Source organism: Aythya marila (genome assembly GCF_965140915.1).
Source record: "Aythya marila genome assembly, chromosome: 3".
NCBI lineage: Eukaryota > Metazoa > Chordata > Aves > Anseriformes > Anatidae > Aythya > Aythya marila.
This window is the reverse complement of record NC_139044.1, coordinates 50,136,048-50,153,576: the sequence shown is the minus strand read 5'-3', so window position 1 is coordinate 50,153,576 and position 17,529 is coordinate 50,136,048. Positions and strand designations below refer to the sequence as shown.

Genomic DNA, 17,529 nt, shown 5'->3' with positions numbered 1-17,529 from the left:
CTGTCACTGAACAATGCATGCGTCAAGTCCTCACTCTGCTGAGAGAATAAGCTGTGTGTGGGCAAGAGTCTGGAAGGTAACACAAGTGAGAGAGCTGACCCAAATAGGTGAAGGAGATCTTCCATCCCATACAATGTCACACACTGCAATAACAGGAGAGGGTGTTTTCCTAAAGTAGCTGTTGCTCAGAGCCTGGTTTGGTATCAGGCTGAGTGTGGTGAGTGATTGCTTTTCCATCACTTGCTTTTTTCTCTCCTTAATCATTTCTTTTCCATGTATTAAAAGTTATTGAAAAGTATCTTTACCTCGACCCACAAGTTTTTTTCTTGCTTTTGCTCTTCTGATCCTTTCCTCCTATCCTGCTGGTGGACAGTGAGTGAGTAAATGGGTGGGCACTTTGCTGCCAGATGGTGTCAACCCACCACCACATTATAACCCCTGCTAAATCATAAGCCTGTAAGATAATTTCTAAACACTTAGAAGTAACTGGTGTGCCAACGCTTTTTTAGAAATAATTCCAATATTTCCCAGGAAAAACAAACAAACAAACCAAAAAACATTTAAAGTCCCCATACTCAACATGTACAGCAAAAACATGGGAAATAAGCACTTTTATGGAGCAGGAAATTAAGTACTTTTCAAGACACTGACCTTAAAAAAAAAAGAAAAGAGCTGATGCATTGAGTAAAGACACTGATTTCCAAGAACAATTCAGAAACATTTTGCAGCTGCTGCCTCTAGAGTCTGACTTTAAGCTTAGACTTATTTACAAATGTTACTTCATGCACAAAAATAGTTCTACTGTCCTGGGCCACTCATTGAGGGTGTTTCATATAGCCTACAAGTTTTTTTCTCTTGTGCCTACAAACTGGACTATAATTCAGTCCAGTACTATTTCAAGTTACATCTTGAATGGCATTTTGCCTTTATTTTCTTTGCAGTTTAATCTCAAGTTTTATCCCTATTTTAAGCCTTCTGAATTTACAATCTGCACATATAATTCTATTCAAATTCTTTTAAGTTCAGTAGTGAAATATATACTTTTGATTTTTTTCCAGAACTCTTTTCTGATACTTTTATTTTGCTTTGGTAATGTCTGGAAAAAACAAACAAACAAACAAGCCAAAAAAACATACTTTTTAATACTGCTTTTAAAAGACACGTGAAAGTTGTCAGGATTTAAAAGTTTTAATAAAGTTATGTTACACATCTCTTAATCCCATTGATGTTGATTAAACAACTTCATTCAGGAAAATAACATTTTGCTAACTTAACAGAGGTTGACAAAGGTTAAGAATATTTCATGGCTTTAGAATGCATGCATTTCATCTTCTGCTTATGAAACAGATCTAGGATAAAAGAGTTCTTTGATCTGCCACATTTTAGCCCCAAGCTAGTAATCTTTCTAAATAACTTTGCACGTCACTAAGGGTCTTTAAGAAAACAGAATGAACTGTGCTTTAAATGGCAGAAGAAAGACCAAAATGTCATGTGGTTTCTTCATATGTAAATCCACAATATTTTTGATGCCCTTTTACAGATTTGGTACAATTTCCAGAATTTGTTACTTCTGCTTCTCCTTTGTTTTATTTTCCCACAAAATGGTTGAGTGAAATGCCTCATCTCCTATTACACAACTACTATGATTTAAAATAAATAAATAAATAAATAAATAAATAAATAAATAAAGCTTTTAGTCCAAGTTTTGTTTGCAAACTTATTAACTGCTCACATCTGATTTAAGAATTTATTTCTCTTTAACTCCTTTACTAGTATATAATGTAGGAATTCAAATGAATAAGGTATATTGATGAAATATACCTTATATAATATATTGATGAAAAATAATATTGGATTGATAGAAGTCAAACTGATTTAAATAAACAATTTTAATCAGGAGCAAGAAACTGATTTACATAATAAGAAACTGATTTAATTCTTTTTATACATTTTTACCTTGTAGTTATAACCTTAAAGAAAGTTGTTCCACTGACACTCACCTGCTAAATTTCAACTAGATAATATTCCAATTAATATGTTTCCTTCTGCTAGCTGTATGGATATGCTATATATTTACAGATATAAACAATGACAAAGATCAGCTTAATGTAACATTTATGAAGAGTTTTATATTTTATGTAAACAAATATGACACTTCTTATCGGTCTTATTGACCAATTCAAATTTACATGTGGTTTATCAAAATTATATTTTGTCTAAAAATATTTAAATTTTAATGCAGAAAGAACTTTCTTGATTTTTAAGGTACCCTAGATGTACTGATTTAAAAAAAAAAAAAAATCAATCAAAATATATTTTCAGGAAAAAGGAAACAAATTTATTAAACAATTAAATCATGCAATAAATTCAAATGACTATTACTGGCCACCCTTCTCTTCAATAAGGAACATTCCTCCTTTTTCCAATTTCAATATACTGAATAAAGTAGATATTGTAAATAAGTTACTACAGAAGAATATTATTATTATAATTATTAATAAAAAAGGCAATCTACATCTAGAACAAATCTTGGTCCTACATGACTGGCCAACAACTTCTAAATGTTCAGCGTAGATTTGCTTTATATTTCAACATCAAATAGAAATTTCTGCAATATTATTTTTAATATAAATTATAGAATTTTAATATGTATTTTAATATATATAAGGATTTAAGTCTTTTATACAGCCTGTAAATAATCACTTTTTTTTTTTTTTAATGAGTATATTTACTCTTTCCCCAAATAAGTTAGAGAATGAAAAAAAAAAAAAAGCAAAGTCTTTTATTTACATATATCTTACATTTGGTTTTTAAGCTTTAATAGCACTTACTCTCAGCTAAGGCTTGAGGAGAACCCTGGACTTCTGCCTGTATTTGTGAAGACTGAATTGTTGACTTGTTTTTTTCTTTTTCTCCATCTTTGTTTTTCTTCTTCCCAGTTTCTTTCTGTTCTGCTTTTTCTGTTACGTAAAACAAAGATGAGATTTTTTTTTTTTTTTTCTGATAAAATTTTTCAGTCTTAAAATCTAATACTGTGTAAGTGCTTTAATAACATTTTAGTTAAATTAAAAAACAAACAAACAAAACTTCAAAATTGAAGAGGAATTGAGGTATGATAAACAGATATGTCATTCAGTTTATAAAAAATTTTAAAAAAGGGAAAAAAAAAGGAAAAAAAAGACTTTCTCAAGATTTAAATGTTGACTTATTGAAAAGGCCAGGAAGGCTTCAGTCACACAGTTAGTGCACAATTCTCACTTCTCCACTATATTGTATGGAATTTCTGAAGTCCTGGCACTGTGTCAAACATTTTTGTCATATCCCTGATCTCATGTATCAGTAGTTTCCAAAACAATTTAACATAGACTTGGCCTAAGTTCCCAGTGGACTCAACAGTTGCAACAGGCATTTCAATAAAAGCTTTTTCAAGAAACCCCTTCTATCACTTTTTTTCCCTAATAAATAATAATTACATTGTTCTAGGCAATAGTAAATAAATAAATAGATAGATAGATAAAAGGAGAAACAGACAAACAAACATACATAACTAGCAAAGAAAATACAAGTTTTAGGAAGGAATATTAGCAAAATTATATTTGATTAAAAAAAAAATAAAATATTGGAAGCATTGAGCAATATAAAAGAGGATACTGTCAGGATCACTTATAAAATCACATGGATGAAAAAATATCTGCCAACCTTCAAACTTAGATTACAGAAAAATGTATTTATAATTTTTAAAAATCCCAAAATTTTAATGGGTCTTCAGAACACAACTTTGAGCCTCAGAGTTGGAAGATTATTGAGCTTCACTATAATGCTGTGCTTCCCTGATTCTTAGTTGTTTCAGTTACTAATAATTCTTAAAGCTTAGGCAGGATTAAGTTTACACCATTTTCTGGGAATAAATTATAGCACCCTGTTGGATGAGTAACAGTGCTGTTCCCAGTGTTCCCTTGTTCATGTCCATTCCTAATTCTGAAATATCTTCTACACTGGTGGACAAGTCATAAGATGATAGAAAGAGTGCTTGCGAGTCTCTGACTAGTCCCTCAGCTAAGTCTCTTCAAATATTTTTATAACACTTTTGACATTAGGATTATTATTTGAGCTTCAAAGTTGAGGATTGCATTTTATTATTATTTTTTTCAAAGTCAGTGAAGAAATAGAAATTTCAGCATATGATTCTTCACAAGGGGACTGGAAGGGCAGGCTCTGATCTCTGCTGTCTGGGGACAGTTACAGGACCTGAGGGAACGACATAGAGCAGGGACAGGGAAGGGTCAGGCTGGGTGTTAGGAAAAGGTTCTGCACCCAAAGGTTAGTCAGGCACTGGGACAGGCTGCCCAGGGAATTTGTCACAGCACCAAGCCAGCTGGAGTTCAAGAAGTGTTTGGACTACGCTCAGATAGGGTTTGATTTTTGGGGGGTCCTGTGTTGAGCCAGGAGTTGGACTCAATGATCCTCATGGGTCCCTTCCAACTTGGGATGTTCTATGATTTTGTGGTTCTATGATTTGTACCTTTCAATAACATTAAAAGTGTTGTGAAATTGCATCCATGCCTCCAAGTTTAAAACAACAACTAAGAAAACTAAGACTCAAATATAAACATTGCAGATTAATATACTGTAACAAATATGTTTTTAAGCCTAGGTTTCTTCATTTAAATGTAAATAAGATTAGCAGTTCTTGAAGAAAATTAATACCTGGTAGCATAAAGAGAAAAGTTACTGCAAATAAAAGTGCAGACAGACTTTATATTACGTACTTGTCAGTACAATCTAGAGGTGATCGCTCTTGGTAATATCCGTTATGGGTTGTACACTTTCTGGATGGTCAGAACAGTGCTGACCCAGTTGCCTTTGGGCAAACTAAACTCTCTGATTGTTATCCCTCTGCATGGAATTACTCTTCAGAGGAATGACTAACAGAGCTGAAGAACTCACTGCCAGAAAATGAAGCCTGGTTTTCATGAAAGATTCTAATACTGCTTCTAATGAGGTCCAAAGTTAAAATAAAACTTCTTTGATTTTATACCATTGCAAAATATTCAGTGAAGCAAGAAAACTGCAGACTTGCATTAGGTATAATAAAGATAGATGAATTTGAAGGCAGAGGTTATGCTAACTTTGCCCACATGCTAGCTTGACATACAAAGATAACACTACCTACAACTACAGACCTTTGCCAATTTTCTCTGCTTTCTCAGGTTTATCTGGCTGTTTATTCACAGATGAAACTTCATTTTTTAACTCTGACACTTTGGTCTCTTTACATTTTGTATCTGTCCGAGGATTATCAAGTTCTGAAGTTTCCTTGTTTGTCAACTTGAATTCTGGCAAAATCTCTTTCAAAAAGTCCCAGACTTTGTTCAAGTATCCAGGCCTTAAAAAACAAACACATGTACATATCAATCATAATGACAATTGCAATAAGATAAGAACGTGTGATCTTCATTTAGACAAAGCTATAATACAACTGACAGTCCAACTCTCTGGAAAAATGGCAGTTTTATTTTAGTAAATGAAACACACTTGCTTGACTTTGTAGATAAAAGCTATGGCAGGAAAAATTGTCGACCTCTTTGCAACTACCCTGTATAATTAATTGATTCTAGCTCTGTACATTAAAAATCTCTTCCTGAGTTTCAAACAGGATTTCTCTATCTATTTCAACACCAGGAGTTCTATGCCTCTGCCCCTGACTCCACCGGCTACAACAGAGTTTTCATAGGACCTGACAGTTGTTGCTGTGCTGTTTCTTCACAGAAAGTCAGTGATTCTTGAAATAACCTAAAACTGAATGAATCATTCATGGCCATAAATAAATTGCAAGCCAATTGCATGAAACATTCTTTGTACAATAAAATTATTAATTGTACAACAAGCTAAAGTCATCTTTATACTTTGTTGCAAAGATTCTGTGGCATTCTCTGGCACTCACATTTCTTAGTGCAAGCAAGTTAAATTTTGCAATAACTGCCAGATTTGTTGATACTGTTTTTTGTTGTTGCTATTTTAAAAATAAACTACATAAAGAAACAAAATTAAGATTGCTGAGATTTCTAAGTCCATGGGCTACAGACACACTACTGTAATACCCAAATACATCAAAGACTTAAGTTGCAAGAATAACTTGGGACATAAAATTATGATTGTGGAAATAAGAGCTAAAATAAAGCATGAATAAACTTATTTAATATTGAAATGCTTTTATAAATAAACAATCCTGAATAAATTATATATAAACCAAGTTTGTATCTATTTATTTGTTAACGTGTTCATCAAAAGGTAAAAAATGCCATTAAAAAAAATATATATATATATATATTTAGATGTGTACCTCATTCATTCAGCAAAAATAATGTCAAGCAGAAAAAAAAAAAAAAAAATTGAATGGACTTAACACATAGGAAACAAGAAAAAATATTATTATAGGTTGGAATTTTATTTGGAGGAATAAAAGCATAACAACTGTTCCAATTTAAAATGTGAAAACACCTCACCAGCTGAAGTTGATTACTTCCAATTCATGTAATATATTTTCTATAGTACATTCTAATATAATAATACTAATCATACTAATACACATAGTTATTAGTATTACTGCCAAACATTTTATATCTGTATGCTAGAACAAAACAGACTTCTCTAACCCTGATTTCACCACAGGGTTCAATATTAATTCAAAATAAATTAATTTGAAGAACAATCAGCAGCAGCTTAACATGATAAACAGCTTTACAATCATCTGCATGACCTACAAATAAAAACACTAAAAAAAATGCTTTCCTAGAAGGCAAGTTCTAGAATTAAAACCTTACATTCTGCAAAACTGATGCTAAAGGACTTGCACGGCGCAGCTTTATTTTACATAATGTTTTACAGAAGTAAATATTTAACGTTATGAAAAATGTTTAATAGAAGAACTTACTGGAGAGGAATAACTTCTGGTATCCATCCAGTCAGTGCATGTAGAACTGTAAATTCCTCCAGCTCTCTTTTTCCATTTTCTTGTGTACTGTAATACAAAAACTACCATTACACAGAAATATAATATAACCAGCTCATCAAATCTTGTAGTCTATGTTGCTTTCTGTAGAAGCAGTACAAGGCCCAAACAGAAAATAAGACTGCTGAAAAACAAGTTTTAATGGTAATTTTAGTTTTCCAATTTATAGCTGACTACTAGCCTAAAAATTCAAGTTTGCTGCTGTGCCTTTGCATCATGCCCATCATAGCGTTCCCACTTGTACAAAAGCAGTTTCAGTATGGTTAGCAAGCATCTTATGTATACTTGTATGAAGTAGAGACACTTTCTCTTTTTGCAGGGTTGTTTTTTTTGGTGGGTTTCAAATCCCACCAGACCCATGGGGGATTTGAATCTAGAACTTCCCTTTCCTGAAGAGCTGCTCCAAATCCCAGATTATTAACAGTTGGCAGTATTTCCAGTATATCACAGTCAACTCTCTCAAATGGATATAGTTTCCTACTCTCTGGAAATAATTCTGTAAGAAGATCCTGAGAGGACCAAGGCTAAAAGTGCAAGCACCTAGCCATTCTTGTGCTCTGGAGAAACGTTGGATTTCAAATGCTCTCCGGCAGAGTTTACAGGCAGCTATAGGCAACTCCCTGGTCAATGTGGAAATACTCTAGATCATTCTTTTGACAAAAATGACTGTTGATATAACCAGAACAAGAAGGCTTGACTATCCAGCTCAGTATTTGAATTCTTTTCTGAAGTTTAATAATTTAAACACCTGGTGGTCATTACTCGTCTCACAGGAACCTGTGACCCTAATTGCCAATTGATTGTACCATGGGCCAATTTCCAGGTCACTTTTTTGCAAGTGGATCACCACACAGCCCACAACAGCAGCACTAAAAGCAAAAGTGTCAGAAGTATCTTATAATACTCTATTTTCCATACTGCATTTTAAAAGCTTTATTTCTTTTAGGTCAAGCATCTCTAAATAATACGTTGCTTTTCTAATAAATGCTGCAAAACATTCTGCAAGCTTAATATATATATATAACTATATCATATATTCATATCTATAATGTTTACTTTTGTTACCGTTTAAAATAAAAGCTCTTATATGTCTCACGTTTGAATTTGTACATTTTGTCATTTGAAAGAATATGTAACATTAATGTATTAAAATATACCTAATCAAAAGAAATACCTAGCAAAGCACAGAAAATAACCTGGTACACGAAGTAAGTAATTGAACTCCTATAACACTTACAGGTCTGATAAATCTTAAACATAAGGTATAATACACAATACCTGGCCCTCTAAATATACCCTTCATAAAAATGCACAAAAAATAAAGACTGTAATTTATACTGTACTTCATGATACATCACTGCTTTCCCTCTTTATTCTAGTCAAAAGTACTAATAATTGTAAGGATCATGTTGAATTAAAAAGAGTATAATTTTAAGAATTTTAAATTACACTGAACCCCTTTTTTATTTTTCCAAAGCATATTTTCCTCTCTTGTAACAATGATCTTGAGTGCCTCTTTCCTCTTCTACATTCTGTTTCCACTGTGAGTCTATGCTCTTTTAAAGGTGAGCTGGAGCAGAAACCCCATCAGAATGTATTGCAGCTCCTCTTCAGCTGGGGGAATGAGATTTTCTTTCCTGCCTTTGAAAACAGGATCCCCTTTTGCCTGTCTCAGAGGGGGGCAAATATTCTGTCTCTGCAGTCCTTTATCTCTTTCACTTTGAAAGTATGTGACTGTCCTGGTTTCAGTTAGAACAGAGTTAATTTTCTTCCTAGTAGCTGGTAGAATGCTATGTTTTGGCTTAGGATGAGAAGAGTGCTGATAACACCCCAATGTTTAATTGTTGCAGAGCAGTGCTTATACTAAGCCAAGGACATCTCAGCTTCTTGCTCTGTCCTGCCAACGGGCATACAATGATGATAATAGTACTACTACTACTAATATGTACAAACAAGTGATGCACAATGCAATTGCTCACCACCCGCTGACCGATGCCCAGCCTAACCCCGAGCAGTCCGGCCCCCTCCCCTAGCTAGCCACCCCTATATATTGTTTAGCATGACGTCAGATGGTATGGAATACCCCTTTGGCTAGTTTGGGTCACCTGTCCTGGGTCTGTCCCCTCCCAGCTCTTGCTGCACCCCCAGCCTGCCTGTTGGCAGGACAGAGCAAGAGGCTGAGATGTCCTTGGCTTAGTATAAGCACTGCTCTGCAACAATTAAACATTGGGGTGTTATCAGCACTCTTCACATCCTAAGCCAAAACATAGCATTCTACCAGCTACTAGGAAGAAAATCAACTCTGTCCTAACTGAAACCAGGACAGTGACAGTCCCAATAGGACAACCATCAAGGACACTAAAGATTACCATCTTCAGTCCTCTTGGATCAGGCTCCATTATATTCTCTTCTCTTCCAATTTGTAAAGGCATTTTCTAGCAACTTATTTTAATTCTAAATTTAACTAGTAGCTGGATGTATCAAAAACGTATTTTGTTTCTACTGTATTTTCTTATAAACATGCAATATATTAATCGTCCATACCACCTGAAGCACTACTTTGTTAAAATGTCTTGTCTATTGCCATTTGGCAGAAAACCACATGTGAAGACTTTGGGAATAATGGAAAAGAAATAAAGCAGATAGAGAGGTAACTTTTTTTTTTTTTTTTTTCCCAAAAGTTTTAGGTGCATGAATACACAGACACGTTTAAAAAGGAAAAACTCTGCCTTCCTTATCCACAGAGACTCTTGTTTTACCGATTTACTTCATCAGCATTCACAAAAGCGTATATTTCTCATTACAAAACTTTTAGTAAAATACATTTTCCACATATACTAAAACAGTTCTCTTTTCAAATTCCACGTGACTTCACAAAATAAACTGAAAGTGAGCTGACTAAACATACCTAGTATTTGCCAGCTTAATGATAGCTTTGGACAGCAGCATTGGCCAAAGTTCAATTTGAGAGGTTGTAGCTGGTAGTAACAAATTATCTTCTTCATCGAAAGGCATAGTATCGTCGACGGTGATCTTTCTCCAGCACCCCTAAGGTGGAAGGGGAAAAAAAAAAAAAAAAAAGAAAAGAAGAGTACTTTGTATGTTTCCCCAAGAATCCAATTCTACTGCACTTTGATTTACATTACAGATAGCTTTAAAACAAGTACTCATATAATATCTAAGAAACACTGAAACAGTAGTAATATCATTTTATTCTTTTTTTTTTTTTTAAGAGATTAATTGCAGCTATTCTACTTAACCTGCAAAAATAATTTTGTCTTACTAAGTGACAATTGTGTTTTATTAGGTTCTATGTTGTACAAAAATCACATACACTGTACAATGAATCGTCATTAACAGGCATCAACAATTTATCAACACAATTTTGTTTGTATATCTTTTCAGTAATTACAAATACTTCTCCTAACCATTAAAATTTGCCACACTAGCTGCACAGAATTTTACATTGCTGAAAGTAAATACTCACCATCCAATAAAGTTTCACTATGTATTTGCCATAGCTATTGTATAGAGGCATGTGTCCCTTAGTGGCTTTACATAAGGCATAAATATGTTCCCATGGTTTCCAAAATACCGTGGATGTTCCATTAGTTAAGTCCTTTCCATTATACATCCTCCAGACTGCACATATTTCACTTATAATCCATCTCATCATCTGAAAACAGAAATATGTAAAAAAAAATTTACTTACATCTTCTAAGAAAATAAAATCAAGTTATATTACAATGATGAAAGAATAAAATAGCTTCTGTTTTAAAGGAAGGAGTGACATAAAAGCTATGATTCATGCAAAAGAAAATAATAATTTAAAAAAAATACTGGCACAATTTTTCTTAAAATCATATCTATCTACAATGACACGAAACCTTCTGTAAATAGGTAAAAACACAATAGAAATGATGCTGCTTATCATTTACCAAAGAAAAATGGGTACATGTGATTTCATATTATAACAAATTTTTAACACATGAAATACAAGTTTTAACTAATAATGCTTCAGAGTGTGCTTTTCTAACATACAGATTATGGATGTATGCTACAGTTTTAAAAGTAATACCAGGCTTTCTTACATGTAAAATGGTATATATGAACAAGAATAAGAATAATTTTTACTACAACAAACTTGAAATAAAATAAATTGGTGGTTCTGTGGACAGCAAAGATTAAAAAGACATGAGAAGAAGAAATAAATAAACAGATATTCACACATTTCTACCTACCTCACTACAAAATAAATGTTCATTTCCTAAAAAAAGATCACATGAGTTTTCATTTTTGACCACCATAGGAATCTAGGAGAAAGTAAATTAGTTAAAAGTCCATAGATATATTATCAGGAAAAAAATGAAATGAATTTCATGTTAGTGACATACAAAAACTAGATGTTTTGCATGATATTTGCAAACTCAAGGTTTTCGGTTTACAAATCTTTTACCTGACTTGGTATTTCTTAAAAGTGTCAAAATACAGATGTTCAGAATTCAAAGGAATCATTATTCTTACCAAAAGATTTAAAAAATATCAAATGAAATAAATACATAACTATATAAATTGAAATTTCCTCAAATTTTTCATAGTATTAGCAGTTCTGCACTTCAATAGTGATCATAATGTTGTGATTTCCTTGGCCCTCCAACCAAGGTTCAAAGGATCTTTTAGAAGTATGGTTTGCTTGTTTTCTTAACGTCTTACTGAATGCTAAAAGTTTGTCCAACTTTGATACTGCAAGGGGCAATACAGTACCATCAAAGAGCAGAAAACAAATTTGCCTGATTACTTTTCCTCATAGGAGCAGGTTTGAACTAATTAGATTAAAGTTCTAATTCTAAGAATTTTCCCTCCAGCCAGGCTGACAGGTGTCTGGCATCTTTCTTTTCTGATTCCCTTACACCATGCATTTGGCCTAGGAACACAACTCACTTAATTGTCTGTGCCGCTTTATCTATTACTCTCTATGCCTGTGACACACAATAGTTTAGCAATTTGAGAATGGAAATATTTTAGGCTAACTAAATTCATTAGTTCATTAGAGCAAAACAAGGATGAATCTTAATTTCCTGTGACATGCAGTAGCCTAGACTTTTTTTATTACCCTTTTCTGGTCTTATTTTTTTTGATAAAGATCATTTAAAATGATTCTGTTAAATATGAATGCAAGTTTTTCTTATGGAGTAAGAAATTCCATAAGAAAAACTTGCATTCATGTTTAACAGAATAATTTCAAATACATTATCAAGGAGAAAGTGCAACATAATTATTTTCAAGTCAGTGTTATCAAAAGTCATTACAAATAATTTGCAAATATATTTTAAATATAAAAAATGCAATGTATTTTTGAAATATGCTTAAGTTCTACAAAACAACCTGAAGGACCATCTATGCTCCCAGCTCTTTAATTGCAAAGACTCACTACAACAGGTCAGAAAGATAATTCACAAAGACCCAAGTTATCAACTTAATGATTTATTTTGCAAACAGACTTTACTGATTTTTATTTACTTTCTCTTTTCTCTACTGTCAAGATATGATAAAGAAAATGGTTAATGAAAAATTTTATACTTCATACATTTTGTATACTTAACACTAAATAACTAAATAAATTGTATTCATTTATTAATCACAAGATATTTATGATATGTTTCCAAGTATGACATTACTGTGTGCAATTAAGGCAGGAAATTAAAATATATCAGGTTTCCATAGTCATCACTCATTATGTGGTCACAGTTATCTTTAGGATAATTTACCTAAAAGTAGTGTGCAAGAACTTCAGTTTAAATTAAAGAGTGAGGGTTAGAACAAGATATCTAAACCAATTCAACGATTTGCTGTTGTTAAAAGGAGTTGTTCTATGTTGTCCCTTCTTTTTCCTCATTTACTTTGACCCCCAATTAGTTGTTTCAGTCCATTAAACCAAGAGACAATAATACATTTCTTTCTGCCCCCACTCCTCCCCTTTTGTGTGGATGTTGGTGGGGTGGGGAGGGATAATAACTGAGTTTTCTGTTTCTTCTATAGCAAGCTGACTGGCTCATCAGAAGTGGATGAACATTAGACAGAGGACCACTTTCCCAAAACTTAGTTGTTTTTTTCTCCTAATAGTAACACATGTTTTCAAGAGTTCAACTCAAAATATAATTACAGATATTTTTTAAGCAACATTATTCATGTCTGAATTCAGTCTTGGTAACACCAGTAGAAATATAAGCATTAGTCAGTATGAACACTGACTTTATTAAACCTTTAGACATTAGGAGGAAATTCTTCACTGTAATGATAGTGAGGCACTGGAAAAGGTTGCCCAGAGAAGCTGTGGATTCACCATCCCTGGAGGTGTTGGAGGTGTTCAAGGCCACGTTGGATGGGGCCTTGGCCAACCTGATCTAGTGGGCGACATCCCTGCCTATAGCAAGGGGTTTGGAGTTAGATGACCTTTAAGGTCCCTTCCAACACGAGCCATTCTATGATTCTATGATTAACTACATTACATGTAGTTTTGATGACTGTCACTTGCGTACAGAGTTTTCTTTACGTAAGCAGTTTAGAAGTAATAGGATTGTAATTTATCAAACTAAATATCTCTGTGCCTCTCATCACTTAGTGGTGGTTACAGCTTGATTCTTTCCTTAACGCACTAAATAGCATTGTTTACTCTTTATTTCTAGTTACTTATAGATTAGGCAGTAACATATATCATCTTAATAGTATTTCATTACTTGAAGTTAGCATTAATATTGAATGACTTACAATATTCCTAGTAATCATAACTACTTGATCCAAAATATGTTGTATTAAAACAACAAACACCAAAGTTTTAGTCAGGTCTTAAAGAAAGTAATTGCTTTCTTCACGGTGCTCTAAAGATAGTCTAAAAGCTATTTTTAATACAGATACATGTTTCCATGGCTTTCTGGGCTGCCAGCTCTCCTGCCCTTATCCTTCAGATCCCTCTACTCAGTTTATGTATGTTGGCAGCATTTCTCATCCAATCTTTTGGTCTTGTCAATTACTCCCCTGACTTCTCCTCCCATTCCTCCATTAAAAATGAATCTTGGAGCTGCTTAGTGTTTAGCTAATAAGAAATAAAACTGACAAGCTGACAAAAGGAAAACTGACAAGACTAAAAAAAAGTTTTAATGGTGGTCACAGTGTTTAAAAACTTCAACATTTAATCTAAAGAAAAAAAATGTTTAAACCTTAAGATTAGCAACAGCACTGAAGAACACTCCAACCTTTAAAATGGTAGGCTGCTTATTTACTTTGCAATTCATTTTAAAAAGAAAGTGAAGAAGAGCTTTGCACAATTTTAAAATGTTATGTTTACCTTCCAGACAAGTACTGTCAAAGATGTGGACATGTTCTGAATGCATACTGGAGAAATGCAATATTTAAGGTGGGAGAGTGAGAAAAAGTATTGTATTTCTGGTAAAGCTAGTCCATAGTTTCAGGATAGATATTTACTTCATATGTCTGTTCAAGATGCCTTAGCTGGAACAAAGGGAACTTGATTTGCCATAACACTGATTTTTAAAAGTAAGAAAACAGGAACACGAAGAAAAACAGGAAGACATCTCTCTCACCAGGTGTCTTCTAAATGAACATGGAAGGAAAAAAAGCAAAGCAGAGTTGGAAGGGTACACTACCATGATGTCTTGCACCAAGAGGTGCTGGTGCACTCAGCCTGTAAAGTTTCATTTAACCTTCTATTTATTAGAGTTAACACTATAAAGGAAGTGATTAAGACCTTTAAGGTCCCTCCCAACCCAAGCTGTTCTATGTTTCTATGCTGAGAAGATATGCAGCAGCAAACAGGCCTCTTCTCCACACACAGCACGCTGTGCAGACCTCCCCTGTAGAATGGGTTACTCCATTTTGGTGTTATTGACCTGTTATAGCATTTTAGCTCTCACAGGTCTTTCTTACAAGCTCTGTTCATCACTTCTATCATCAAGCAGAAGGGATATCCACACTTCTTGCTGCCCTTCTAGATAAAGGCAAGAACATGCAGGTGGCTGATATCAAGTGGGAGATGCCTACCAACTCCTCTGTTTCAATGTGCTGGCTGAGCTTGTCCTACAGTCATGTTGTGCCTGCAGCACAGTGTAGCAGAGGCCAGGGCCCATGCAGGTTAACCACTGTACAGATCACCATCTCCTGGGTGCACAATGGTCCACTCCAATCTTGCTAGTTTCTTACCTTATTTGTTAAAAACTCCTGTGGCCGTTTCCAAGAATGCACTTTTAATGAGGCTGGCAATCCTATTTTTCCTTCAGGATCATCAAAGACATGCTATATAAAATATGCATAAAAAAGGAACACTTTTTAAAACTAATTATACTGTTGTATCTTTCACAATATTTAAAATAATTCATTGTTCACATGATAATTCACTTCAGGGTAAGAATAACATTAAAAGGTATTAATAGTTTCTATAACTCTGAACTGAAACAGTGTGAAGTCCAAACTGAGAATTCAGAAAAAAAAAAGCTGATTATATTATTCAGAGAGAGCTATGTGGTCTGCACTGTCTAACCAGGTCTGTATGAAATGTTTTCCTTCTTTCTCACCATTGAGAAAAATTTCCACAAAACCTTTATAAGGTTTTAATTCAGACACCTTTCTACCAAATTATTTCTAAATACTTTTCTAACTCACTATTTCTCAATTTTATTTTTTTTTAAACTGAAGACTGAAATTAAATTCCTAAAGCAATATTTACACACCAACAAAGCAGACTCCAAGCATTTAAAACTGCCATGGAAATCAAAGAGAGATATAATTATACAGCCTCAAGAATTAGCCCGTTAAAGGAAGGGCTTCATATACTTTTCAAATTTCCATTTCCAAAGTGATACTTCTCTGCATAAACAGAAGGCATCAGGATATACAACACCTGTTTACTTAATAGCACAGTGTAGGATGAGGCTCTGATACTGCTTGCATTGACTGAGAAACTAATTTACGTGGTTAGTGCATTCTACTTGTGTCTGGATTTTTAAATAAGTTTTAGGCGTATTATCCTTTTCTGTGTGTTTCATAGCCCATACTATGTACTACTGATCTTCTACAGACCAACTGAAAAAGAGTTTCTAGGGTGGAAAACATTTGATGTTTTAAGTACTTACTGATTAAAGGAAAGCTAAAGAAAATATATCTCAAAATCATAAAACAAAAAACAAAACAAAACAAAAAAAACAAGCAATATAAAACCAAACCAAAGTCCCCCAAACAGTATTTTCCCACGTTTTTTCTTGCTTGCTTCATTGTGTAAGTTCCTTCAACATACCAATCTGCAACAAAATATTTAAAGTACACAAAGGAAGCAAAATCAGTTTGAAGAATTAAAAATCCAGATGAGGTTCAAACATGGTTCCAAAATTGGAAAGACTTAGGATTTTTTTTTCTGCATATGGTAGGTGATTTGCTATACACAATATAACTGTATCACCTCAAACTGTTCTCTGCACTCTGGAACTGCAGTGTTTCACATGTCCACAAACTGAGGCATGCAGAAGAAAAGAGATCAACTTGCATTTTTTCCCCATAAAAACTTTGCAAAGATGGATGCATCAAGCTTTTTTGCCCCCAAAAACTGCAAAGAGTTTGCTCCTTGTTAGGACAGTCTGGCTTCTTCCCAAATCCCCAGTTTTAATTATGTTATGAAATAGATCTGGGGGTTTGGGGTTTTTTAAACCATTAATGTGCTAATAGTGCACACTTACATTAACAGATGCAACAATGAAACAATGCACAATGCATTTAGTTTATGCATTTAATTTGGTAGGCAACTATTTAAATTTAATGAAAAAAAAAGTTGGAAATGAATATACTTATCAATGACAATTATTTTGAGTTACTGAGAAATTAAAGAGGTACAAAAACCCACATGGTAAAAAGAAGTGCATTTGTGTCACACTTACTGAAATAGGACTTTTTCCAGATTTTTCTTTCTCTTTTCCAACTTTTCCAGCATCCCATTTTTCTGCATTCATGTCAGCTTCATTCCATTCTGGCCAAATAGGAAATCTTGAATTACCTACTTGATACGTAGATGTCCTGGGAAACAACCAGAGAAATGAATAAAAATAAACAGTATATAATGCAAACACAGTAGAAAGATTTTAATCAAATAAGATATTATTTTTTAACATAATATAATAAAAATAGTGTTAGTAATTACAATACTTTTTGTCACTAAGATAAGCGAAATGGGTATAAACCAACACAAATACTTTGTATGAGGAATTCTGCAGAAGTAAATGGGACAGCTGAAGAACAAAAACAGAATCCTAGGGCTCAGTTTCCTGTAACTGGTAAGTAACTGGTGCTCTGTTCTTTTTGTTCATTTGTTTGTTTTTGCCTTTTTGTTTGTTTTGTTGTTTTGTTTTTGTTTTTTGTTTTTATTTATTTGTAATCTGGTAGTGCACCATTCTTCCTATTTCATACATTCCTCAAATATTTTCCATTTCTACATTGGTGTATAAAATTAGAAAAAA

General features: G+C 33.5%; 1 protein-coding gene across 1 annotated transcript in view; it reads right to left on the bottom strand.

Annotated features, from left to right (window-relative positions):
• ADGB (androglobin) overlaps positions 1-17,529 on the bottom strand; it is a gene marked incomplete at both ends in the record, with an annotated part of 117,754 nt that overhangs the window by 83,869 nt on the left and 16,356 nt on the right. Inside the window, 8 exons of the mRNA XM_082756165.1 lie at positions 2,832-2,960; positions 5,184-5,386; positions 6,935-7,021; positions 9,921-10,060; positions 10,500-10,688; positions 11,254-11,325; positions 15,230-15,322; positions 16,954-17,089. Coding sequence (XP_082612291.1) covers positions 2,832-2,960; positions 5,184-5,386; positions 6,935-7,021; positions 9,921-10,060; positions 10,500-10,688; positions 11,254-11,325; positions 15,230-15,322; positions 16,954-17,089 — 1,049 coding nt within the window. The remainder of the gene's footprint in view (positions 1-2,831; positions 2,961-5,183; positions 5,387-6,934; positions 7,022-9,920; positions 10,061-10,499; positions 10,689-11,253; positions 11,326-15,229; positions 15,323-16,953; positions 17,090-17,529) is intronic.